The 25,615-nt window shown below is 44.5% G+C and overlaps 1 protein-coding gene across 2 annotated transcripts in view; it reads right to left on the bottom strand.

The window, feature by feature from the left end:
* pdgfrb (platelet-derived growth factor receptor, beta polypeptide) overlaps window positions 1-25,615 on the bottom strand; it is a 102,880-nt gene that overhangs the window by 13,959 nt on the left and 63,306 nt on the right. For both annotated transcript variants that reach the window (XM_043703113.2, XM_043703115.2), the window contains exons 12-18: window positions 24,165-24,297; window positions 18,848-18,952; window positions 16,573-16,683; window positions 15,618-15,771; window positions 10,675-10,841; window positions 3,275-3,393; window positions 175-297 (exon numbers count right to left, since the gene is read on the bottom strand). In XM_043703113.2, coding sequence (XP_043559048.2) covers window positions 175-297; window positions 3,275-3,393; window positions 10,675-10,841; window positions 15,618-15,771; window positions 16,573-16,683; window positions 18,848-18,952; window positions 24,165-24,297 — 912 coding nt within the window. The remainder of the gene's footprint in view (window positions 1-174; window positions 298-3,274; window positions 3,394-10,674; window positions 10,842-15,617; window positions 15,772-16,572; window positions 16,684-18,847; window positions 18,953-24,164; window positions 24,298-25,615) is intronic.

The raw sequence follows: 25,615 nt of genomic DNA, 5'->3' as shown, positions 1-25,615 counted from the left end.
ATCAAATACAAAATGTGATATTCATACATATGGACAGCAATTCTTACACAGTCCACAATATTTAAACTGGTCATGATATTTACATGGAGTGTGATATTTACACAGATGACAATATTTCATGGTCTGTGATAATGATGCAATTTATGATATTTAAGCAGACGATGAGATACTCACACTGCCTCTTGAAATATAATTGGAATCATTCATTATGTCTCGTGCTAATCCAAAGTCACAGATTTTTGCGAGTTTTCCTTCACAGATCAGTACATTCCTTGCAGCCAAATCCCGATGGACACACTATTAAAACAGAAAAAAACTAAAATCAATCCATCACAACTTCATAATAATACTCCAGGAACCCAGTGATAACACCAGGAACTGGGGGAGGGATTCCCTCTGACAACATCAGGTGTGACAGCCAGGGGATTCCCCATAAACCCAATGATGTCATCAGGATCTGAGATTTGCCAGTGGTGCCCTGCACTCACCTGGCTCACTAACGTCCTTCAGGGAAGGAAATCTGCCATCCTCACTTTGTCTGGCCTCCATGTGACTCCAGACATACAGCAAAATGGCTGACTCTCAACTGCCCTCTGAAATGACCTAGCAAGCCATTCTGTTGTGTCAATCACTATGAAGTTTTAACAAAGAAATGAAACCAGATGAACCACCTGGCACCGACCTAGGTACCGGAAACCCTGCAAAGTCCTGCTGACTAACATCTGGGGTCTAGTGCCAAAATTGGGAGAGCTCTGTCTCACAGACTGATCAAGCAACAGCCTGACAAAGTCATACTCGTAGAATCATACCTTACAGGTAATATCCCAGACATCACCATCACCATCTCTGGATATGTCCTGTCCCATCAGCAGGACAGACTCAGCAGAAATGGCAGTATACAGTTGGGAGGAGTTGACCTGGAGTCCTTAACTCTGACCTCACAAAGTGTCATGGCTCCAGGTTAAACACGGGCATGGAAACCTCTTGTTGATTACCATGTACGATCTGACCTCATCTGATGAGTTAGTGCTCCTCCATGCTGAACAGCACTTGGAGGAAGCACTGAGGGTAGAAAAGGGGCAAAATGTACTCTAGTTGGGGGATTTCAATGTCCAATACCAAGAGTGGCTCGGAGACAGTAGTACTGATCAAGCTGGTCAGGTCCTAAAGGACGCATCTGTCAATGACAGTATCGGTAAGAGTAACCACCACAGAGTCCTTGTGGAGACCAAGTCCTGTTTACATTGAGAATACCCTCCATCATGTTGTGTGGCACTATAGCCATGCCAAATGGGACAGACTTTGAATAGATCTAGCACTTCATAAGAGCTTCAGAGATCTAGAACTCAAGACTGAGCATCCATGAGGCACTGTGGGCCATAAACAACAGAAGAATTATACCCCAGCACAATCTGTAACTTCATGGCTCAGCATATCCCCCACGTAATCATTACCATCAAGACAGGGGATCAACCCTGGGTCAATGGAATGTACCAGGAGGGCATGCTAGGAGTAGCATCAGGCATACCTGAAGATGAGGTGTTAACCTGGTGAAGCTACCAAACAGAACCATTTGCATGCCAGACAGCATAAGCAACAAGTGATAGACAGAACTAAGCGATCCCACAATCAATGGATCAGATCTAAACTCTGCAATTGTGAATGGTGGTGGCATTTAAATAACTCACTGGAGGAAGCGCCACAAATACTCCCCTCCTCAATGATGGAACAGCCCAGCACATCAGTGTAAAAGATAAGGCTGAAGCACTCACAGCAATCTTCACCCAGGAGTGCCAAAATGATGATCCATATTGATCTCCTTAGTGGTCCCCAGCGTTACAGATACTAGTCTTCAGCCAACTCAATTCACTCCATGTGATATCAAGAAACTGTTGGAGACACTGGATACTGCAAAGGCTGTGGGCAATGCTGCTGAAGATTTGTCCTCCTGAACTTGCTGCTCCCCTAGCCAAGCTGTAGAGATACAATACTAGTATCTACCTGAAAATGTCAAAAATTAAGAGAAAGCTGATTCCTGAAGAAGGGCTCATGCCCAAACATCGATTCTCCTGCTCCTTGGATGCTGCCTGACCTGCTGCGCTTTTCCAGCAACACATTTTCAGCAATGTCAAAAATTACTCATATGTCCTAAACACAAAAAGCAGAACAAATCCAACCCAGCCAATTCCCACCCATCAGTCTACTCTCAATCAGTAAAGTGATGGACGGTGTCATCAACAGTGTTATCAAGCAGCACCTGCTCAGCAATAACCTGCTCAGCGATGCCCAGTTTGGATTCCACCAGGGCCACTCAGCTCCTGATCTCATTACAGCCTTGGTTCAAGCATGGACAAAAGAGTTGAATTCCAGAGGTGAGATGAGAGCGACAGCTCTTGACATCAAGGCTGCATTTCACCAAGTGTGGCATCAAAGAGCCCTAGCAAAACTGGAATAAATGAGTGTTGGGGACAAACTTTCTGCTGGAGGGTATCATAGCTGGCACATAGGAAGATGGTTGTTGTTGTTTGAGGTCAGCCATCTGTGACAATGCTACCCATTTAACAAGGTTATGCTGTCCTTGGCTTTTTTCTCAGAGCTGTTATAAAAGCAGTGATTGCAAAAAGTCTGGCTTTGGATGGGTTTTAGGGCCAATTTGAAAAAAAAACCAACAACAGCAACGCCTTGTTAAATGAGCTGCATCATTACACATCTCAACTTCAGGATATCTCTGCAGGAGTTTTTCAGGGTAATGTCCTAGACGCAACCATCTTCAGCTACATCATCAATGATCCTCCCGCCAACTTAAGGTTAGAGTGGGCGTGTTCACCGATGGCTGCACATCGGTGTTCAACATTATTACGTCTGGGCTCAGTGTGTGAAAATAACAGCACAGACTCCATCAAACACATGAGGCTGCAGCAGAAGCAGACACATACAGAAGGGACAGAGAGAAAGAGAGACAGAAAGGAGGAGAGAGAAAGACAGAGAAAGAAACAAAGAGAAAGAGAAAGACAGGGAGAGGGAAAAAGAGAAACAGAGACAGAAACAGAAAAAGAGAGAGAGACACAGACAGACAGAGCAGAAAGAGAAAGACAGAGAAAAAGAGAAAGATGGAGAGTGAAACAGAGACAGACAGGGAGTGAAAGAGAAAGCAAGCAGAAAGATAGACAGAGAGGCAGAGAGCGATACAGAGAAATTTAGAACATAGAAAGACAGTAGACAGGAAAACACAAACAGAAATACAAATGTGGAGACACAGATTTGAATGGCTTACATTTTTCAACGAAAGGAATTCCATTCCTTGTGCCACCTGATAACTGATTCCAACAAGATCCGTGTAGGTCAGAATCGGAGACTCGCTGATCAGTAGCTTATTCTCTGTGACCTCATGCTCTTTCAAAAAAAAGACAGGACTGTGTAAGGTCCTTGCAATCAGCAGACTTTTGCTTCTGAAGAGACACATCAACTTGTGCAAAGTGTAACCAACTAGTTTGAATTCAGCTGCTTGCTGTATATAGGGAGACAGAGTCATAGAGATGTACAGTATGGAAACAGACCCTTCGGTCCAACCCGTTCATGCCGACCAGATATCCCAACCCAATCTAGTCCCACCTGCAAGCACCTGGCCCATATCCCTCCAAACCCTTCCTATTCATATACCCATCCAAAAGCCTCTTAAATGTTGCAATTGTACCAGCCTCCACCACTTCCTCTGGCAGCTCATTCCATACACGTACCACCTCTGTGTGAAAAAGTTGCCCCTTAGGTCTCTTTTATATCTTTACCCTCTCACCCTAAACCTATGCCCTCTTGTTCTGGACTCCCCGATCCCAGGGAAAAGATTTTGTCTATTTATCCTATCCATGCCCTTCATAATTTTGTAAGTTCACCCCTCAGCCTCCGACGCTCCAGGGAAAACAACCCCAGCCTGTTCAGCCTCTCCCTGTAGCTCAAATCCTCCAAACCTGGCAACATCCTTGTAAATCTTTTCTGAACCCTTTCAAGTTTCACAACATCTTTCCGATAGGAAGGAGACCAGAATTGCACGCAATATTCCAACAGTGGCCTAACCAATGTCCTGTACAGCTGCAACATGACCTCCCAACTCCTGTACTCAATACTCTGACCAATAAAGGAAAGCATACCAAACGCCGCCTTCACTATTCTATCTACCTGCGACTCCACTTTCAAGGAGCTATGAACCTGCACTCCAAGGTCTCTTTGTTCAGCAACACTCCTGAGGACCTTACCATCAAGTGCATAAGTCCTGCTAAGATTTGCTTTCCCAAAATGCAGCACCTCGCATTTATCTGAATTAAACTCCATCTGCCGCTTCTCAGCCCATTGGCCCATCTGGTCCAGATCCTGTTGTAATCTGAGGTAACCCCCTTCGCTGTCCACTACACCTCCAATTTTGGTGTCATCTGCAAACTTACTAACTGTACCTCTTATGCTCGCATCCTAATCATTTATGTAAATGACAAAAAATAGAGGGCCCAGCACCGATCCTTGTGGCACTCCACTGGTCACAGGCCTCCAGTCTGAAAAACAAACCTCCACCACCACCCTCTGTCTTCTACCTTTGAGCCACATGCAGCCATCTTGTGCACAGCAAGTTCCCAAAGCCACCACATGTGGCTAATCTGTGCTTCAAGGATGCTGGGGTTGTCAGAAACCTCTTACAGCAGGATTTGGGGAGAATCGACGGTTTCCCTCTAATCATACCTGGGGTCTTTAATGTCCATTTAAACCCTCAGACGGGACTTTGAGTTAACCACTCAAGAAATAGCACATCCCATAATCAGGGTCACCACCCCTTCAGGAATAGATTGGAGTCTCTGGGAATTAATGATCACCTCCAGGATGGCTGTGTGGACAAGTCAAGGACAAAAGTCTTGAAAGCATTACATTTTTATACCTTAAGAACTGTTCCATTAAACGGAAAAGAAAATAGTGATGGTCAAAATGCCAGGATGACAATGTTCTTCATAATCACTTTAAAGTATATTAGATAATGTAGGAAACAAAACAGTCAATCTGACAGCGGCAAACAGCAACATATTAATGACTAGAACATTTTGTTTAGAATCACAGTCATAGAGATGTACAGCATGGAAACAGACCCTTCGGTCCAACCCGTCCATGCCAACCAGCTATCCCAACCAAATCTAGTCCCAACTGCCAGTACCCGACCCATATCCCTCCAAACCGTTCCTATTCATATACCCATCCAAATGCCTTTTAAATGTTGTAATTGTACCAGCCTCTACCACTTCCTCTGGCAGCTCATTCCACATACGCACCATCCTCTGCGTGAAAAAGTTGTCCCTTAGCTCTCTTTTATATCTTTCCCCTCTCACCTGAAACCTATGCCTTCTAGTTCTGGACTCCCCCACCCCAGGGAAAAGACCTTGTCTATTTACCCTATCCATGCACCTCCTGACTTTATAAACCTCTATATGGTCACCCCTCAGCCTCTGACGCTCCAGGGAAAACAGCCCTAGCCTACTCAACCTCTCCCTATAGCTCAAATCATATAATCCTGGCAACATAATTGTAAATCTTTTCTAAACCCTTCCAAATTTCACGACATCCTTCCGATAGGAAGGAGAACGGAATTGCACGCAATATTCCAAAAGTGGCCGAACTATTGTCCTGTACAGTCGCAAAATGACTTCCCAACTCCTGTACTCAATACTCTGACCAATAGAGGAAAGCATACCAAATGCTTTCTTCACTATCCTATCTACCTGTGACTCTACTTTCAAGGAGCTATGAACCTACACTCCAAGGTCTCTTTGATCAGCAACACTTCCTAGGACCTTACCATTAAGTGTATAAGTCCTACTAAGATTTGCTTTCCCAGCACCTCACATTTATCTAAATTAAACTCCATCTGCCACTCTTCAGCCCATTGGCCCATCTGATCAAGATCCTGTTGTAATCAGAGGTAACCTCCTTCGCTGTCCAATTTTGGTGTCATCTGAAAACTTACTAACTGTATCTCTTAAGCTCACATCTGAGTAATTTATATAAATGACGAAAAGTAGTGAACCCAGCACCAATCCTTGTGGCACTCCACTGGTCACGGGCCTCCAGTCTGAGAAACAACCCTCCAACACCACCCTCTGTCTTCTACCTTAAGCCAGCTCTGTATCTAAATGGCTAGTTTGCCCTGTATTCCATGAGGCCTAACCTTGCTAACCAGTCTCCCATGGGGAACTTTGCCGAATGCCTTACTGAAGTCCATATAGATCACGTCTACCACTCTGCCCTTATCAATTCTTTGTTATTTTTTAAAAACACTCAATCAAGTTTGTGAGACATGGTTTTCCACTCACAAAGCCATGTTGACTATCCCTAATCAGTCCATGCCTTTCCAAATACATGTACATTCTGTCCCTCAGGATTCCCTCCAACAACTTGCCCACCACTGACTTCAGGCTCACTGGTCTATAGTTCCCTGGCTTGTCCTTACCACCTTTCTTAAACAGTGGCACCACGTTTGCCAACCTCCAGTCTTCCAGCACCACATCTGTGACTATCAATGATACAAATATCTCAGCAAGAGGCCCAGCAATCACTTCTCTAGCTTCCCACAGAGTTCTAGGGTACACCTGATTAGGTCCTGGGGATTTATCCACTTTTGCTTGTTTCAAGACATCCAGTACTTCCTCCTCTGTAATATGGGCATTTTTCAAGATGTCACCATCTATTTCCCCACATTCTATATCTTCCATGTCCTTTTCCACATTAAACACTGATGCAAAATATTCATTTAGTATCTCCCCCATCTCCTGCAGCTCCACACAAAGCCTGCCTTGCTTATCTTTGAGGGCCCTATTGTCTCCTTAGTTACCCCTTTGTCTTTAATGTAATGTATTTGTAAAAACCCTTTGGATTCTCCTTAATTCTATTTGCCAAAGCTATCTTATGTCCCCTTTTTGCCCTCCTGATTTCCCTCTTAAGTATACTCCTACTGCCTTTATACTCTAAAGACTCATTTTATCTATCTTGTTCTATACCTTACATATGCTTCCTTCTTTTTCTTTACCAAACCCTCAATTTCTTTAGTCATCCAGCATTCCCGACACCTACCAGCCTTTCCTTTCACCCGGACAGGAATATAGTGTCTCTGGACTCTTGTCGTCTAATATTTGAAGGCTTCCCATTTTACAGCCATCCCTTTACCTGCGAACACCTGCCCCCAATCAGCTTTTGAAAGTTCTTGCCGAATACCGTCAAAATTGGCCTTTCTCCAATTTAGAACTTCAACTTTTAGATCTGGTCTATCTTTTTCCATCACTATTTTAAAACTAATAGAATTATGGTCACTGGCCCCAAAGTGCTCCCCCACTGACACCTCAGTCACCTGCCCTGCCTTATTTCACAAGAGTAGGTCAAGTTTTGCACCTTCTCAAGAAGGTACATCCACATCAGAAAACTTTCTTGTACATGCTTAACAAATTCCTCTCCATCTAAACCCTAAACACTATGGTAGTCCCAGTCTATGTTTGGAAAGTTAAAATCCCCTACCATAACCACCCTATTATTCTTACAGATAACTGAGATCTCCCGACAAATTTTTTTCTCAATTTCCCTCTGACTATTAGGGGTCTGTAATACAATCCCAATAAGGTGATCATCCCTTTCTTATTTCTCTATTCCACCCAAATAACGTTCCTGGACGTATTTCTGAGAATATCCTCCCTCAATACAGCAGTAACACTATTCCTGATCAAAAACACCACTCCCCTCCTCTCTTGCCTCCCTTTCTATCCTTCCTGTAGCATTTGTATCCTGGAACATTAAGCTGCCAGTCCTGTCCATCCCTGAGCCATGTTTCTGTAATTGCTATGATATCCCAGTCCCATGTTCCTAACCATGCCCTGAGTTCATCCGCCTTCCCTGTTAGGCCCCTTGCATTGAAATAAATGCAGTTTAATTTATCAGTCCTATCTTGTTCTCTGCTTTGTCCCTGCTTGCCCTTACTGATCAGTATTGATGAGTAAATATTGACCAAGACCTTACGAGGGAGCTCCCTTTTTGTCTCTGGTTCCCTGGATAACACTCTCATGTCTGAGTGATAAGATTGTGGTCTGGTTCAAGCCCTACTCCAGACTCCTGCGCAACAACTGCAGATTAACACTTTCAGTGTAATACTGACAGCAGGTAACTCTGTTGGAGGTACCCTCTCTTTCAGAATTTAACTAATGCCCTTACTACCTAGTCGGGGTGTGTAAAAGATCAGAAACTGAACTGGACCAGCCGTATGATTACTGTGGCTAGAGGAACAGTTCAGAGACTGGGAATTCTGTCACAAGTAACACGCTTCATGACTAGTGAAATTCTGCCCACCATCTACAAGGCCCAGGTCAGGACTGTGATGGTAATTTCCATTGCTTGGTTGAATGAAGCTCCAGGAACACTCAATACCAACCAGGACAAAGCAGTTTTCTTGATTGACATACCATCCACCACATTTAACATCCACTCCCTCCACCACAAACACACAGTAGCAGCAGTGTGCACCATCTATAAGATGCACTGCAGAAGTTTGCTAAGTCTCGTTTGGCAGTGATTTCCAAATCTGTCATCTGGAAGGACAAGAGCAGCAGATACATGGGAACACCACCACATGCAAATTCCCCTCCAAGCCACTCACCATCCCGCCTTGGAAACATATCACCCTTCCTTCACCATTGCTGGGTCAAAGTCCTGGAACTCCCTCCCTTAGACCATTGAGAGTCAACCTACAGCACAAGGACTGCAGCAGGTCAAGAAGGCACCACCTTCTCAAGGGGCAACAGGAAAGTATATACATACCCCATGAAAGAATTAAAAGCATTGCTCCTTGCAAGATTTTGCTGTGCAAGAAAACTGTTACATTTCCTACTTTGTGAATGTGACTCCATTTTAAAAAATACTCTATGGGTTGTAAAGTGCAGGAAAAGTTCTTGAGGATGTGAAAGGAATATAAAAATTCAGTTCTCTCTTTCACCCTCCAATTGTTAAGGTGGAGTTTGAATCTTTTCGTTTCACACAGAGTGAAAGTATCTCTTTGATTTTTTAAAAAGATAATAACATCTAACTTGTTCTTTTAAACAATACAAGCAACAGCCTGCAGTATGAAGCAGCTGCCAGTTGGTGGCAGTCACGGTTTGCAGTTCAGGAGGAAGGAGGAGAAACAATGGAGAAGACAGAAGAGAAAGGGAGGGAGGAAGAGGGGAGGGAGGGAGAGAGGTGGGAGGGTGGGGAGACAGAGAAAGAGGGATAGAGAGAGAGGGGGGTACAGAGAGAGAGGGATAGAGTGATAGAGAGAGAGAGAGAGAGACAGACAGACACACACAGAGACTGGTATATATTGAGATTGAGAGAAATAGATAAAAATAGACAGATAAAAGGGAGGCCTAGAGAGATAGAGAGAGAGTTACCAAAGGTTCTCCTGTAAATAATGCCCGTTCTATGCAAAACACTCAAAAAAAAACACAGTACAAGAGATGGTGAGAGAAAGAGAGTGGGAGATAAAGGAAATTGAGGGAGGAGAGGGGGAAAGGGTGAGCTGGAGGTGACGGAAGGGAGGGATTGGGAGAGGGATGAGAGAGAAGGAAAAGGGTGGGAGAGAAAGGGGGCTAGGACAGAGAGGGCGGTGGGAGGGAGTGGGGTTGGGGTGTGTGAGTGATTGAGGGGGTTGACAGCGAGGGATGGAGGGAGAAAGAAAGGGGGAGGGAGAGAATGTGTGGAAGAGAGAGAGAGAGATAGATAGATGGGTTGGGGGGAGATGTGAAAGAAGGAGAGAGAGGTGGGAGAGAGGAAAGGCTGGGATGGGGCAGGGAGAGGGGTGCAGGAGAAAGGAGGTGGGAGAGAGGGGGTGGGGAGAAAGGGAGAGAGAGTGTGAGGGAGGGAGAGAAGGCAGAAAGCAAAAGAGAGGGTGTGGGAGAGGGCAGGCTGGTGGGAGAGCATGGGGGAGAGGGGGGAGAGAGAGAGAGAGAGAGAGAATGAATGTAAAGGAGGGAGAAGGGGTTAGGAGAGGGGAGGTGGGACAGGATGATAAGTCAGCACATGATAACCAGGGCTTGGGTCTTTAGGGAGCAGTGTGCTTGGGTCAGGATCCGTGAATTTTCTCTTTTTTTTAAGATTAGATTACTTACAATGTGGAAACAGGCCCTTTGGCCCAACAAGTCCACACCGACCCACCGAAGCGTAACCCACCCAGACCCATTCTCCTACATTTACCCCTTCACCTAACACTATGGGCAATTTAGCACGGCCAATTCACCTAACCTGCACATTTTTGGACTGTGGGAGGAAAGCAGAGCACCCGGAGGAAACCCACGCAGACACAGGGAGAATGTGCAAACTCCACACAGAGAGTCGCCTGAGGCGGGAGGGCGTAGTGCGTAGTGCTCAGAGCGTAGTGAGGGGAGGGGGGAGAAAAGAAGAAGGAGGGGGGAGAAAAGAAGGGGTGAAGGAGAGGGGGCAGGCTCTGGCTAGGTCGACAGGAAGCTGGAGGGGAACAGGAGAAAAGGGTCAGGATAGAGTGAAGTGGCAGATGAGCAAAGGTGACAGGATAGCGGATGAGAGAGAGAAAAAGAGGGAAAAGACAGAAAGAGAAAGAAACTTGACCAGGATGTTTAGGAGTTAGATTGAGGTGAAGGGACCGAGGGGAGTTACCAGTGTGGGAGCTTGTCTCCTGTGAGTATGGCCTGTTGTAGTCGGGGTGCTCGATATCAGCGTAGTTTGGTTCACGTTTAGCCTCCAGCATTGGCATGTACTCAAGCTTCTCATCTTTAGTCATGTCCATGTACCCTCCATCATTCTCAAACGACAGGGCCACATAACTGTGGACGAGAGTGAGGGGGAGACAGTAAGAATTATCATGATCATGAACAATACAGTAGAAGGATCTGCTTCCCTGTCAGTGAAATATGAGCCACAGAACACTGCAGCACAGATTAGCCCACTCAATCCATTGTCTCTCTTTAGAAGGGCTACCTGAGGAGTCTCATAGCCCTCTCTTTCCATAGCTCTGTAAATAATACTAATTTAACATTGAATAAGTGTCTTTTTTATCCAGTCCTGTTTTCAAAATTGTGATTGAATGTTTGCACTGCTTTTTCAGGCAGCACCTCCAGGATTACACTAACTCCCGAGGTAAAATAAACCTTTCCCTCTCTGGTCCTTTTGTCCTTTGCAATCTATATTGGTTTGAGTGTGTCACCAAGGGTCATGAGTTCTGCTGAATAGGTCAACCTCAGTTCTCTCTAAATCCAAGAGGAGTAGGGGGATTAAAATCAGTGAACACTCCTCAGCCCTTCACCCAGCAAGTTCCCAGAGTTGTCCCAGATTTAGACAGCACGTTGGAGGAGGGGCCAATGGGTCTTGGTAGGCTTTTGGAAGGTTACGGCAATTGTGGAGTTTAAGACCAGGTTTATTGTTGCAGTTCTGAAACTGTTTATCCTTTACTGCATCACACACTGCAAACATTGCCTGGAATAAAGGATCAGGAAGACACACTAGAGACTAGTGCACAGAGTGAGAGACAGAGAGAGAGAGAGAGAGATGATCGTGCAGAAAGAGTGACAGCGCTTAGAGAGAGAAGTGGGGAGGTGATGGTCTAGTGGTATTATCGTTGGACTGTTAATGCGGACATCAAGATACTGTTCTGGGGACCTGTGTTCGAATCCTGCCACGGATTGCAAAAAAAAATCTGGAATTAAGAATCTAATGACAATCATGAATCCATTGTCAATTGTTGGGAAAACCCACCTGGTTCACTAATGTCCTTTAGGGAAAGAAATCTGCCATCCTTACCTGGTCTGGTCTGGCCTACAAGTGTCTATAGACCCACTGTGACGTGGTCGATTCTTAACTGCCCTCTCACAAATTAGGGACGGGCAACAAATGCTGGCCTAGTCAGCAATGCCCACATTCCATGAATGAATAAAAAAAAATGTGGACAGAGAAAGTGATGAGCACAAATAGAGAGGCAATTGCACAGAGAGAGATGTGTACATTGAGAGGGGTGTTGCAGCTTATAAAACATGAAGAGTGATGTCTTGCTGCAACTGCAGGAAGTCAGGAGGATGGGTTGGTCTCTCTAACCCACAGGGTTTGATACTGTTCTGGCTACATCTGGAACAGAGCCAAAACAAGCTCCAAGAAAAATAAAAAGCGAAAATCGGAAACTATTTCCACAATTACACACAGGATAGAAATAACTGGTCATTTGCATAGGGTGTGTTAGGAATTCAAACACCCTTCATTGTTACACTGAAGCCTGGTTTAGAAATGTTATTAATCTCTTCAGTTTGATCCACAAAATCCTCCCAAAACAAAACTGCTGCTGATTGAGGGGAAGGTTGCAAATTAAATCTCAGTTTCTTTCTGATTCCTCTTTATACTAAATTTCCTTAAAAGATGAGACTGTAAAATGGGAATGACTGAGAGGGCCAAGGAAGAAATCTCCCATTGTCAGGAGTTCAACATCAGGGCTGGCATCCGACTGTACAAGCTGTGCAGTGTTAACCACATCAGTACGGAAGTAGGCTACTCAGCCCATCATGAACATTCTGGATTAGTGGTGCTGGAAGAGCACAGCAGTTCAGGGATGCTGCCTGAACTGCTGTGTTTTTCCAGCACCACTAATCCAGAATCTGGTTTCCAGCATCTGCAGTCATTGTTTTTACCATCATGAACATGATGACCCACTGAAAGAGATATCCACGTCTACTAGTGCTAATATCATCATTCTAACTTCTTAAAGGGAGAGGAAGCTAGGGGGAGCAACATTAAACTGAAGGCCAAAACACTGAAGTTAATTACATATAATTCTTAGGGCTAAAGGAATCAAAGGGTACGGGGAGAAAGAAGGTTCAGGGACTGAGTTGGATGATCAGCCATGATTATATTGAATGGTGAAACAGGCTGGAAGGACTAAATGGCCAACTCCTATTTTCTATGTTTCTAACAGGGAGAGAGAAAAAGGGAGAGAGACAAGAGTGAAAAGCAAGAGACTGAGAGCTAGAAACTGGGTTCAGGAGCGTTGAGATAGCAAGAGAGAGGGAGAGAGAGAGAGAGAGAGAGAGAGGAGACAAATGGTATAATGAGGGGAGGATTTGAGTTCAGCAGTTGGAGTGTCATCACAGTTAGATTATTGCATGCAGTTTTGTTCTCCTTACTCAAGGAAGGATGTACTTGCCAGAGGGAGTGCTGCAGAGCTTCGCTAGGCTGACACTGGGGATTAGATCAGAGTGGCGCTGGAAAAGCACAGCAGGTCAGGCAGCATCTAAGGAGCAGGAAAATTGACGTTTTGGGCAAAAAGCCCTTCATCAGGAATAGAGGCTGGAAGCCTCCAGAGTGGAGACGACATTGAGGATGACAGGAGGGTCCAATGAGGAGTGATTAGTTTAACTGGGCCTACATTCCTGAGAGTTTAGACAAACGAAAGGAAATCAAATTGAAATGTATAAAATTGTAAAACAGTTGGATAAACAAATGCTGGGAGGTGTTTCTAGAAGTAAATTCAAGCACAATGTTATATTGTTTTGTTGTCATGTAAATAGTTTGATTCCTTAAGTGTGAATCTTTTGTTAAGAAGAATAAAGGGAATATTGTTACAAGAGCATAAAGTATAAGAGTTGGGAGGTCATGTTGCGGCTGTATAGGACATTGGTTAGGCCATTTTTGGAATATGGTGTGCAATCCTGGTCTCCCTCCTATTGGAAAGATGTTGTGAAACTTGAAAGGGTTCAGAATAGATTTATAAGGATGTTGCCAGGGTTTCAGGGTATGTGCTACAGGGAGAGGCTGAATAGGCTGGGGCTGTTTTCCCTGGAGCGCGGAGGCTGAGGAGTGACCTTATAGAGGTTTATAAAATCATGAGGACCATGGATAGGGTAAATAGAAAGGTATTTTCCCTGGGGTGGGGTAGTCCAGAACTATAGGGCATCGGTTTAGGGCGAGAGGGGAAAAATTTAAGAGAGACCTAGGGGGCAACGTTTTCACACAAAGGGTGGTATGTGAATGGAATGAGCTGCCAGAGGAAGTGGCATTTAAAAGGCATCTGGATGGGTATATGAATCAGAAAGATTGAGAGGGTTATGAGCCAAGTGCTGGCAAGTGGGACTAGATTTATTTAGGACATCTGGTTTGTTTGGACAAGTTGTTCCGAAAGGTCTGCTTCTGTGCTGTATATCTCTATGACTCTATGACCATAATGGGCAGCACAGTGGTTAGCACTGCTGCCTCACAGCGCCAGGGACCCGGGTTCAATTCCCGCCTCAGGCAACTGTCTGTGTGAAGTTTGCACATTCTCCCAGTGTCTGCGTGGGTTTCCTCCAGGTGCTCCAGTTTCCTCCCACAGTCCAAAAACGTGCAGGTTAGGTGAATTGGCCATGCTAAATTACCTGTAGTGTTAGGTGAAGGGTAAATGTAGGGGTATGGGTCTGGGTGGGTTGCTCTTCGGAGGGTTGGTGTGGACTCGTTGGGCCGAAGGGCCTGTTTCCACACTAAGTTATCTAATCTAATATACCTTTAAGGGGATATATCTTAAACCACTGACAATGATTACATACTTAGGCAGGATGAGATATGTCGGTCTCATGTTTTGTCAGTATCTTGCAATCAGAGATGAGATTAACTCCAAAAAAATCTATCTTACCTTCAAACAAATAATCCTATTATTATTAATTCTGGGGTATGATGGGTTCATTGACATTAAAGAGGATACGGATGAAACAAGGTGGGCAGAAAATGGCAACATTGTAATTATCACTCTCTGACCTACCTAATCATTTTCTACTTTAAAATTCTGATGATTAGTTTCAAATCCCTCCACAGCCTTGCTCCTCCAGCTCACAACTTTCAAAACGTCTGCATTCCTCAAATTCTGGCCTCTTGTCCATCTTTGGCTGTACTTGTTCCATCACTGGTGGTCATGCCTTCAGCTGCCTAGGCCGCACCTCCATAAATCACTCCCTGAACCTCTCTCCCTATCTCTCTCTGTCCTTTATTCACTCGTTAAGGCCCAACTCTTTGACTATTTTAAATGTTCATTTCTGGAAAGTGGGCATCACTGACAAGGCCAGTATTTGTTTCCCATCCCTAAATGCCTTTGAAGAGGCAGCACAGTGGCTCAGTGGTTAGCACTGTTGCCTTACAGCACCAGGGTCCCAGGTTCAATTCCAGTCTCAGGCAACTGTCTATGTGGAGCTTGCACATTCTCCCAGTGTCTGCATAGGCTGCCTCCAACAGTCCAAAGATGTGGCATGGTGAATTGGCCATGCTAAATTGACCATAGTGTTAGGTATATTAGTCAGAAGGAAATGGATCTGGGTGGGTTACTCTTTGGAGGGTTGGTGTGGACTTGTTGGATGACACTGTAAGGAATCTAATCTAGATGATGAGTGATCTACCTATTTCTCTACGACAGTGATGAACAGGCACCAAACAGTGTGCTTTGGCTACATGCCCACATCCCATAAAATTATAAAAAACAAAAGCTCCCACCAACTGGCCTGTGAAGTTCCTAAGGCTATTTTGCTCTTTTGAAGGTGCCGTACAAATACATGTGGTTGTTGTTGTTGTTACATGGGTAAATACTCCACAAGCATTACCTCTTCATCCTCTCGTTGTAGGAGTTTGTGATGACATTGTTTGACTCTCTCTGCCCTTTGTCAGCGTATTGCTGTAGGAAGGTATGTTTGTTCCTGTACAGATAATCCACCAGATCGCCATGGCGACAGTACTCTGTAATGATGTAGATTGGACCTGCCCAAAGCAAAGTCAAAATCTCTCAGTGAGCATTAGGTCTCCATCAGCTTCTCCCTGTCACAGTCTGAGTGGTCAGTCCCTGTCAGAGTCTCTGTCACACAGTCTTTAACTAAGACTGTGGAGAGAATTGAGGGAAATTCTGATAGAGTCAGAACTGGAAGGAGAGACTAAGATTAATTTTATAGCAATAACATCTGCTCAGTCATCAGAAGCAGATTCATTAGCGAAATATTGATTTTCTCTACTTGGAGTACAATCAGTTTCAGCTTTATGATCACAACAAGGATATTGAAAGGACTGGAGGGCAGCTTCCTGGCCTATCATGGCTTCTTTTCAAACTTAGTGATAACATGCATTTGCATCTGTGGACATTGTCACATATTGGGGCTCTGAACCCCTTGTCCAGATGCAAGGGACACATGAGGGCTCCTGATCCAGGGCAGGCCCAAGGGCTCATAATCCAGAATAAGCCCAAGGGCTCCTGATTTAGGGCAGTCCTAAGGGCTCCTGATCCAAGGTAGGCCCCAAGTGCTCCTGATCCAGTGATGAGCCAGTGTCCCAGTTGCAGAGTAGACACGGTGTTCCAGATCCAGGGTAAATCCAAGGACCCCAGTTTCTGGTTGGCCTCAGGCCCTAATCCAGGATATGTGCAGTTTAACAATCATTAATTTTGCCTCGTAATTTTTATGGACCATTAATAGCTTATTGTTCTTGGTCTGGGAGTGTTAACAGTGATACTTCCTCTAGATGAGTTTAGCACCACAGAGGAGAATAACTCTAAGTAAACTTGGTTCTTACCTCCTTTGGTACAGGCTCCCATTAGATTGACAATATTTAAATGGGGGCCAAGGTGACTCATAATTTTCAGCTCCGACATCAGGGCTTGTTTCTCACTGGTCCTTGCAGTAGCTGTAAGTCACAGAGAACCAATCGGGTATTTACTTTATGGTTGGGAGATGTTCAAGATGATGAAATCAATATGTTGAAGCATTGATTTAATAGTAACTTTATTGACAGCTTACTCCATCCAACATGAATACTCAGTCACAGTGGAGTGTACTGTCTACAACAGGCACTGCAGAAATTTGCCAAAAATGCTTAGACAACACCTTCCAAACCATGATCTATACCATCCAGGAGGATAAGGGCAGCACGTACTTGGGAACGCCACTGCCTGTAAGGTCCTCCTTAGGCCACTCACCCTGTTGACTTGGAAGTATATTCCTGCAGGGTCTTGGAACACGCACCTAACAGCATTGCGGCTGTTCCTCCACCCCAGAGACTGCAATGGGTGAAGAAGGCAGCTCATCATCTTTTCCAGGATGGACAATAAATGCTGGCCAAGCCCACAATATATGCATGTTCTGGGGCAGAGATGAATGACTGCTCAAAAAAAAAAAACACAACCATCTTCCTGAGTGCTACGTTCGATTCCAAACAGCGGAGCGTTCTCCCTGATAATCACGGATACCAGTTTTGCAAGGGCTCCTTGATAGAATGCAGCCTTGATGTCGAGCTGTCACGGTCACCTCACCTCTGGAATTCCATTCTTTTGTCCATAGAGTCATAGAGATGTACATAAAGAAAGATAAATCCAACCCGGCCAATTACTGCCTCATCAGTCTACTCTCATTCATCAGTAAAGTGATGGAAGGTGTCATCAACAATGCTGTCAAGCAGCATCTGCTCAGCAATAACCTGCGCGCAATATTTAATGGACGAGTTGGATTCTTCAGTCCAACACATCCATGCCAACCAGATATCCTAAATAAATCTAGTCCCATTTGCCAGCATTTGGCCCATATGCCATTAAACCCTTCCTATTCATATACCCATCCAAGTGCCTTTTAAATGTTATAATTCAATCAGCCTCCACCACTTCTTCAGGCAGCTCATTCCATACACACACCAAAGCGTTGCCCCCCTCAGGTGCCTTTTAAATCTTTCCCCTCTCACCTTAAACCTATGCCCTCTAGTTTTGGATTCCCGCACCCCAGGGAAAAGACTTTTCCTATTCACCCTATCCATGCCCCTCATAATCTTATTGACCTCTATAAAGTCACCCCTCAGCCTCTGACATTCCAGGTAAAACAGCCTCAGCCTATTCAGCCTCTACCTATAGCTCCAATCCTCCAACTCTGGCAACATCTTTGAACCCTTTCAAGCTTTACAACATCCTTCCATGTTTGAACCAAGGCAGCAATGAGGTCAGGAGCTGAGTGACCCTGGCAGAGCCCAAATTGAGCAGGTGCTGCTAGATAGTGATGACAACACCTTCCATTACTTTACTGATGATCGACAGTAGACCTATGAGGCAGTAATTGGCTGGCTTCGATTTGTCCTGCTTTGAATGCAGACAATTTTCCATATTGTTGGGTAGATGCCAGTGTTGTAACTGCACTGGAACACCTCCACCACACACCTGACTTGTGATTGTAGGCTTGCCTTCAAAAAGTAAGGGCTGTTCTCTGGTAGAAGACTGGACAGTCGGTTGGACATTAACAAATACAACATCGTGAGGGTATGCGATTTCAATTTTTCAGAAGCTAACCGACTATGATACAATGAGCTAAAAATGGTTTGCAAAATGCTTGATAGGATAAATTAAACTTTGCTGAAAGCGTATTGCAGTGTAGTGGTTTATGCCAGTGGACTGAACAATGCAGAAAACCAGAGCTCAAGTCTCATCATTGGCAGCTTGAAACTCTCAATATAGTTTTTAGACATCAGAAAAGATGAGGTTTGTGTCATTAAAGTCATCATGAGACTGTTACATTCTCGTAAAAATCCAAGTGGTTCAAGTATGTTCTTTAAGGATGGAAATCTGCCAATGTACCTGGTCTGGCCTTCATGTAACTCCAGACCAACAAGCCACTGAAAACCTGTATCAAACCTGCTATCAATGCCTCTCAGACCAATTAGCAATTGGTAATGATTGTCAACCTATTCCCACATCCATTCCAGTAGCGGACAAGCAATAAGCCTTGATGAACAGTAAAGTCAGACTGGAGAGAGAGAGCTCCCCAGCAATCGCACTACAATGGGACAGAATGGTGTGTCAATGCAGACTCACTTTTCAACATCTTTACAGCAACTTTCATGGTGGAGTTTGAGTGACCGAGTCCATGGGCCATTGCTTCAACCACCCTGCCAAAGGCTCCAGAGCCCAACGTTCGACCTGAAAAAAGACAATGAGCAAGGATCAGTCCCAACCATTCACAATCCCAATGCCCAGTCAACAATTCCAATGCTTTCTCAGCTGACCTTCCACCTCCCAGAAACTCCAGGTTGTACAAAACTCTGCAGCCTTGTGTTCCCTATATCATTCTATCATTACTCAATTCACTGATCTGTCATCTTTACCTACCTGTCATACATGTATCAACGTGGCTGACCCATAACTGTCATCAATGAGCACTCAGTTGCATAAACTAATACAGATGGACTGCCTCGGGCAGCTCATTGCCTCCTTTTACATAGAAATATAGAAGAGCAGGAGACCATTCAGCCCTTTGAGCCTGCTCCGCCATTCATCACGATCATGGCTGATTGTCCAACTCAATAGCCTAATCCTTCTTTCTCTCCGTAACCTTTGATCCCATTCGCTCCAAGTGTTATATTTAGCTGTCTCTTGAATACATTCAATATTTTGGCATCAACTACTTCCTGTGGTAATGAATTCCACAGGCTCACCACTCTTTGGGTGAAGAAATGTCTCCTAATCTCTGTCCGAAATGGTCCATCCTGAATCCTCAGACTGTGACCCCTGGCTCTGAACACATCTACCATCAAGAGCATTATAAGATAATCAGAGGGTTAGATAGAATGGACAGTGAGAGCCTTTTTCCTCGGATGGTGATGACTAGCATGAGGGAACATAGCTTTAAATTGAGGGGTGATAGACATAGTACAGGTGTCTTTAGTTAGAGAGTAATATGGGCTTGCAACGCCCTGCCTGCAACAGTAATGGACTCGCCAACTTTAAGGGCAGTTAAATGGTCATTGGATAAACATATGGATAGAAATGGAATAGTATAGGTTAGATAGGCTTCAGATTGTTGTGCTGACCTGTGGAACCATCGAGGGCCAAAGGGCCATGTACTGCGCTGTAACGTTCTATGCTCTAACATCCTCTCTACATCTACTCTCTCTAGTCCTGTTAGAATTTTACAAATCTTTATGAGATCCCACTCATTCATCTGAACTCCTGCAAAAACAATCCTAACTTACTCAGTTTCTCCTCAAACATTAGTCCCACTGGAATCATCCAGAACAATCAGGGAAGAGGAGGAAATGTTGGCCTGGCCAGTGATACCCACAGAGTCATAGAGATGTACAGCACAGAAACAGGCCCTTCGGTCCACTACGTCCATGTCGACCAGGTATCCTAACATAATCTAGTCCCACTTGCCAGCATTTGGACCATATCCCTCTAAACCCTTCCTATTCATATACCCATTCAGATGCCTTTTAAGTACTGTAATTGTACCAGCCTCCATCACTTCCTCTGGCAGCTCATTCCATACACACACCACCCTCTGTGTGAAAAGGTTGCCCCTTAGGTCCCTTTTATAACTTTCCTCTCTCGTCATGAATATATGCCTTCTAGTTCTGGACTCCCCCCACCCCAGGGAAAAGACTTTGTATATTTATTCTATCCATGCCCCTCATGATTTTATAAACATGTATAAGGTCACCCCCTCAGCCTCCAATGCTCCAGGGAAAACAACCCCAGCCTATTCGACCTCTTCCAGTAGCTCAAATCCCCCAATCCTGGCAACATCCTTGTAAATCTTTTCTGAACTCTTTCAAGTTTAAAACATCCTTCTGATAGGAAGGAGACATCCCTCAGAAAAATAAAACTGAAGGTTCCAATCAGATTTAATATGACTTTTCTGATTTTCAATCCTCTTCCTTTGGAATCGAAATCCAATTTATCTGCAGTGGTTGGTGGAATGTTCATCAATTGCATTTCTCATCTTCTTCAGTTCTTGTAGGGAGTTCAGGCAATCAATGGTTCAATTTGAAGAGCAGTAATCTTTTCAGGTACACATGATCAATCAAGTTCAAGTGTAATCTTCAGGGCAGAATGGGCAATGTCAGTTCAGGAGGTAATTGGGACAGGGAAATGCAAGAAAATTTCAGTCAAAGAAACTCAAGAGGCCATTCCACCCCTCAAGCCTGTTTAACGAGACTACGGACAATCTGTAACCAGATACCACAGTATCCCTCAAAATATTTTTGGATAACAAAGTTGCATCAGTCTGAAGTTCAGAATTAACAATGGGGAGGTCATGGCCTCCCAGTGGTATTATCACTGAACTGTTAATCCAGAGACCAAGAGATTGTTCTGGGGACCTGGGTCTGAATCCTTCCACAGCTGACAGTGAGATTTGAATTCAATAAAAACATGGAATTAAGAGTCTAATGATCTAATTGATTGTCAGGAAATCCAGACCCATTGCAATGTAGTTGACTCTCAACTACCCTCTGCGATGGACAATAAATGCTGGCCTAGCCAGTGACATTCACATCCTGTGAATGATTAGAAATAAAATGACCATTTGGGATAGAGAGTAGACTGCCTTTGTGTGTAAGATTTGTTTGATGATTTCACCCCTGAAAGGGTTGGTTCTAATGTTTAGATGATAGGCACCCCCAGCCCTAGATGTCACAACTGGTGGAAATAGCTTTAGAGTGAGAAACTCTGTTACCCTTACTCGCCCTTAAAATCTTTAAATTCCTGACAATACAACGCTCATTTGTGTAATCTCTTCTAGCATTTTTACCAGAGAATCTGGTAAATAAATCCTGCACTTTGTCCAGAGACAATAGCTGCTTTCCATTGTGACCAGAATGGTTTGCAGTTCTCCAGCTGTGATCCAACCACTGTTTAAGCATGAATCCTTCCCACTTTCTGCTCCCATTTTAATACCTCAGGTGCAATTTCAGGTAGGTGAATGGTGCTCTTGCCTGCCACAGGCAGAGCCAGCAAGAGACTCACATCAGCTTCCCTGCGAAACGTCTCTTGGTCAGGCGAGGTGGCTTTCAGTGGAATCTCATTTTGTTACCAATCAGGGTCTGAACGAGGGGCTTCCCCTCCAACAGAGCAAGGTGAAACAAGCAAACCCATGTTTAGGATTCCTGTTGGGGAAAGCTCTTTCTCCTGTTGATGGTTTACTATCAGTGATGGTTGGATGATGCTGTTAAGTGGGGCATTTGTGGAAGAAGACCATTCAACAGAGTACCTCTCTGAGGCTTAATCGAGTAGAGGTGGAAAGATAAGAGCCCCCATCTTGCATCCTCCTGTCTGATTAAATTCTCCCTGCCTCAAAACTTGGCACCCCAGCGGTTGGGCATTAAACGGTGTTCCCAGGCATTCTGTTAATTCTCAAATCCTATTGAGGTGGAGGGTAGAGAATAAAAACATAAACAAGTCACTCTCTACTAACTGAATCCAGCTTCCAAACCACAAAAAATCTTGATGTAATCAAATAGGCAGAGACCACAGCTGGATGCAGCTATGTGCACCAAAGTGCAACATCTGGATGTGGCAACCGAATCACTGAACATCTGGATACAGTCACATGAGCCACAGGCACGTCTGGGCAAGGACAGACATGGTGCAGGCAACATCTAGATGCAGCTGCTCATGTAGTGGTTGCAGCTGTATTAACTGGAAGCACATCTGGATGTGGATATTTGCAGACAACCTGAAAGGAAAGTGGGTAAGTGGAATCCACAGTCTAATCCAACCTCATTCCAAGTGCGGCTCTGCACTTCAGTAAATAAAGGAGGGAAATAGAGAGAGGCAGATGTAGCCTTGCAGCTCTATTACATGACTACCCGTTATCTTCTGTATTGTCAAACTGCTCAGCACTGAAATTTCATCCACATCCCTACCGCTCTATTGCTTTTGTCTTGACTCTTCTCTTCCCTCCAGCTTGCAATTTCCACCCTCTGTGAACATTATCCCATCCAAAACTCAAACGAGTCCACAAGTGTCATGTATCAGCTCACTGACCTACATTGCTCACCCCCGGTAATACAGAGTTGACAATTCTCATCCCTCCAACTTCTCACTCTTTCCCTCTCTCTATAGCTTCCTCCAGACTTACAACTCCCTGTGCAACCTACAACCTTACGATCTGTGCGCTCCTCCAATTCAGGCTTTCTATGCATTCCCCAATTAATCACTGCACTAATAACTGAGTGGACCAAGTTCTGGAATTACCCCTCTCCCCAAACCTGTGTAGGATGGACAGAAAAGGAACAGGCAATTTGGTCTGATCAGCCCATGCTGATTTTCAGGTTCCACTTGAGTCTTCTCCCATTTTTTTCTCCTCTAAACCCACCATCATCTCCCTTCACCTCACTGCTCACCTCATTTCCCCTTAAATACATCTATACTGTAAGCTTTAAACATACTCTGTTGGCAGCAAGCTCCACATTTATTCTTATTTACTCAAGGGACCTGGGCATTGCTTGTGGCCAATATTCATTGCCTGTGCCTAGTTACCCTTTAACAGGTGGTGGTGAGCTATCTTCTTGAATTGCTGTAATCTCACCACTCTCTGGATAAACAGGTTTCTTCTGAGTTTAAAGCAGAATTATTTCATGGGATATGGGTATTGCTGGCTGAGCCACCATTTCATACCCATCACTAAGTGTCTTTGAACTGAGTTGCTCGGAAGGCGGTTAAGAGTCAATCACATTGCTATGGGTCTGGAGTCACATGTAGGCCAGACCGGGTAAGGATGGCAGATTTTCATCCCCGAAAGTTCATGAGTGAATCAGATGGGTTTTCATGACAATCGATGTGCAATTCATAAAAACTGAATGAACTGTGGATGAGGAAGGGTCACTGGACCCAAAACGTTAACTCTGATTTCCCTCCACAGATGTTGCCAGATCTGCTGAGCTTTCCCAGCAATTTTCGTTTTCGTCTCTGATGCGTGATTCATGGTCACCAACACGGAGCCCAGGTTTATCCTCCTGCATTATTATTTATTAATTGATCGAATTTCAATTCCTCCAGCTGCCTGGGTTGAGTTTTGAACCCATGTCCTCAACTGGAACCTCTGGATGAGAAGCCCAGTGACATTATCACTCTATCTCCACAAATCCCCTGTTGAATTTGTTGAGGTCCATCATTTATTGTTAGTTTCTAGTTAGGGCTCTTCCCTATAAAATGAAACGTTCTTTCTTTGCTCACTGTATCAAAACCTTCTCATTCTATCAGATCCGCTTTAGTCTTTTATCCTCCTCTAACATTAATGCTCAACCTTCAGATTCTGCAGCCTACACTAAAAGATGTCTTACTATGTTGAAGGCATTACACAAATGCAAGTTATGTTTCTTTTTCTGGATGGAGCACCGTGGTTTCATACCCAGAGAAAGCTGGTTCCTGGGGAACTCCCAGCTTGAATCGTATGGAAGTTGCATTGGGTCAACGTAAATGTACTCGTGTCCATCCGAACTGATGGATTCAATGACCTTCCAGCGAATTTCATAGCGAGGCTTCTGCAAAAAACACAGAGAAATAAGAAGTGATGAAAGAGGCAAAATAAGTGCTTGGAAGAGGCCACTCAGACTCCTGAGGTAAAAACAATGACTGCAGATACTGGAAACCAGATTCTGGATTAGTGGTGCTGGAAGAGCACAGCGAGTTCAGGCAGCATCCAAGGAGCAGTAAAATCGACGTTTCGGGCAAAAGCCCTTCATCAGGAATACAGACAGAGAGCCCGAAGGGTGGAGAGATAAGTGAGAGGAGGGTGGGGGTGGGGAGAAAGTAGCATAGAGTACAATAGGCGAGTGGGGGAGGGGATGAAGGTGATAGGTCTGGGGGGGTGGGGGGGGGGGGGAAGGAGAGTGGATAGGTGGAAAAGAAGATAAGCAGGTAGGACAAGTCATGGGGACAGTGCTGAGCCTCCCGCAACATTCAATTGATCTGTAACAAGTTCATTTCCTTGCTTTTGTGCCACAGGATTTTGATCAGTGAGGGTTAAAAGGGTTCTCAGCTCCAGTTTTGAACATTTGAACTGACCCTACACCTCAAATGCAGCTTGGGAAGAGGCTTTCAGACTCCCATCATGCTTTATGTGAGGATGTGCTGCCCTTCTTGAACAACCTAGCCCTAACTTTAAGGCCTTGCCTCTTTGTACTGAGTTCTCCCCATTAGAGGGATCAATTGCTCTCGACCTACCCTATCAAATCCCTTAAATACTTCAAGTTAGATCACATCTTAATTATTTTTGCTCAAACTTAGCTTATTCAACCTATCAGTATAATTTTCACTTTTTATTTTAGGTATTATTCCAGAGAATCTGCACTGTTCCTTTTCAAGAGGTCTATAGTGTTCCTGTCCTATAGTATTCCAGATTTCACCACAGCTCTGCAAGGATTGTAGTACAGTCTCCATTCCTTTGTATTCCAATCCCTTTGAGATAAAGGTCAATAATCTCTGGGCCTTTTGGGTGATTTTCTGTACCACCAGCCCTGAGTCACTAAAGAGACTGGCAAGGAGGGTAAAGGTGTGAGACAAACACACACACACACACACACACACAAACACACAAACACACAACAGGAGGCAAATGAGAAACTTAATGGGTGAAGTAGGGGTCAAGGTGAGCTGTATTACCAAAGGAATTCATCAGTCAGGCCGAGGGGATACATGAGGTAAAGAGGGAAGGAGGTTTATCTCATTGAGAGGGGAATGGATTGTATGTGGTGGAATAACAGTACAATTATGAATCACTGTCTTTAGAGTCCGTATCCTAGCGACTGTCAGTGTCTGTCTATTGTGGACTGCAGCAGTTTCGGGAAAGCAGCTCACCAC

This window comes from Chiloscyllium plagiosum, unplaced genomic scaffold (assembly GCF_037043375.1).
Source record: "Chiloscyllium plagiosum isolate Xiang-an unplaced genomic scaffold, Cpla_swu_hap1 HiC_scaffold_16, whole genome shotgun sequence".
Taxonomy (NCBI): Eukaryota; Metazoa; Chordata; class Chondrichthyes; order Orectolobiformes; family Hemiscylliidae; genus Chiloscyllium; species Chiloscyllium plagiosum.
This window is presented reverse-complemented; position numbering and strand designations above follow the sequence as displayed.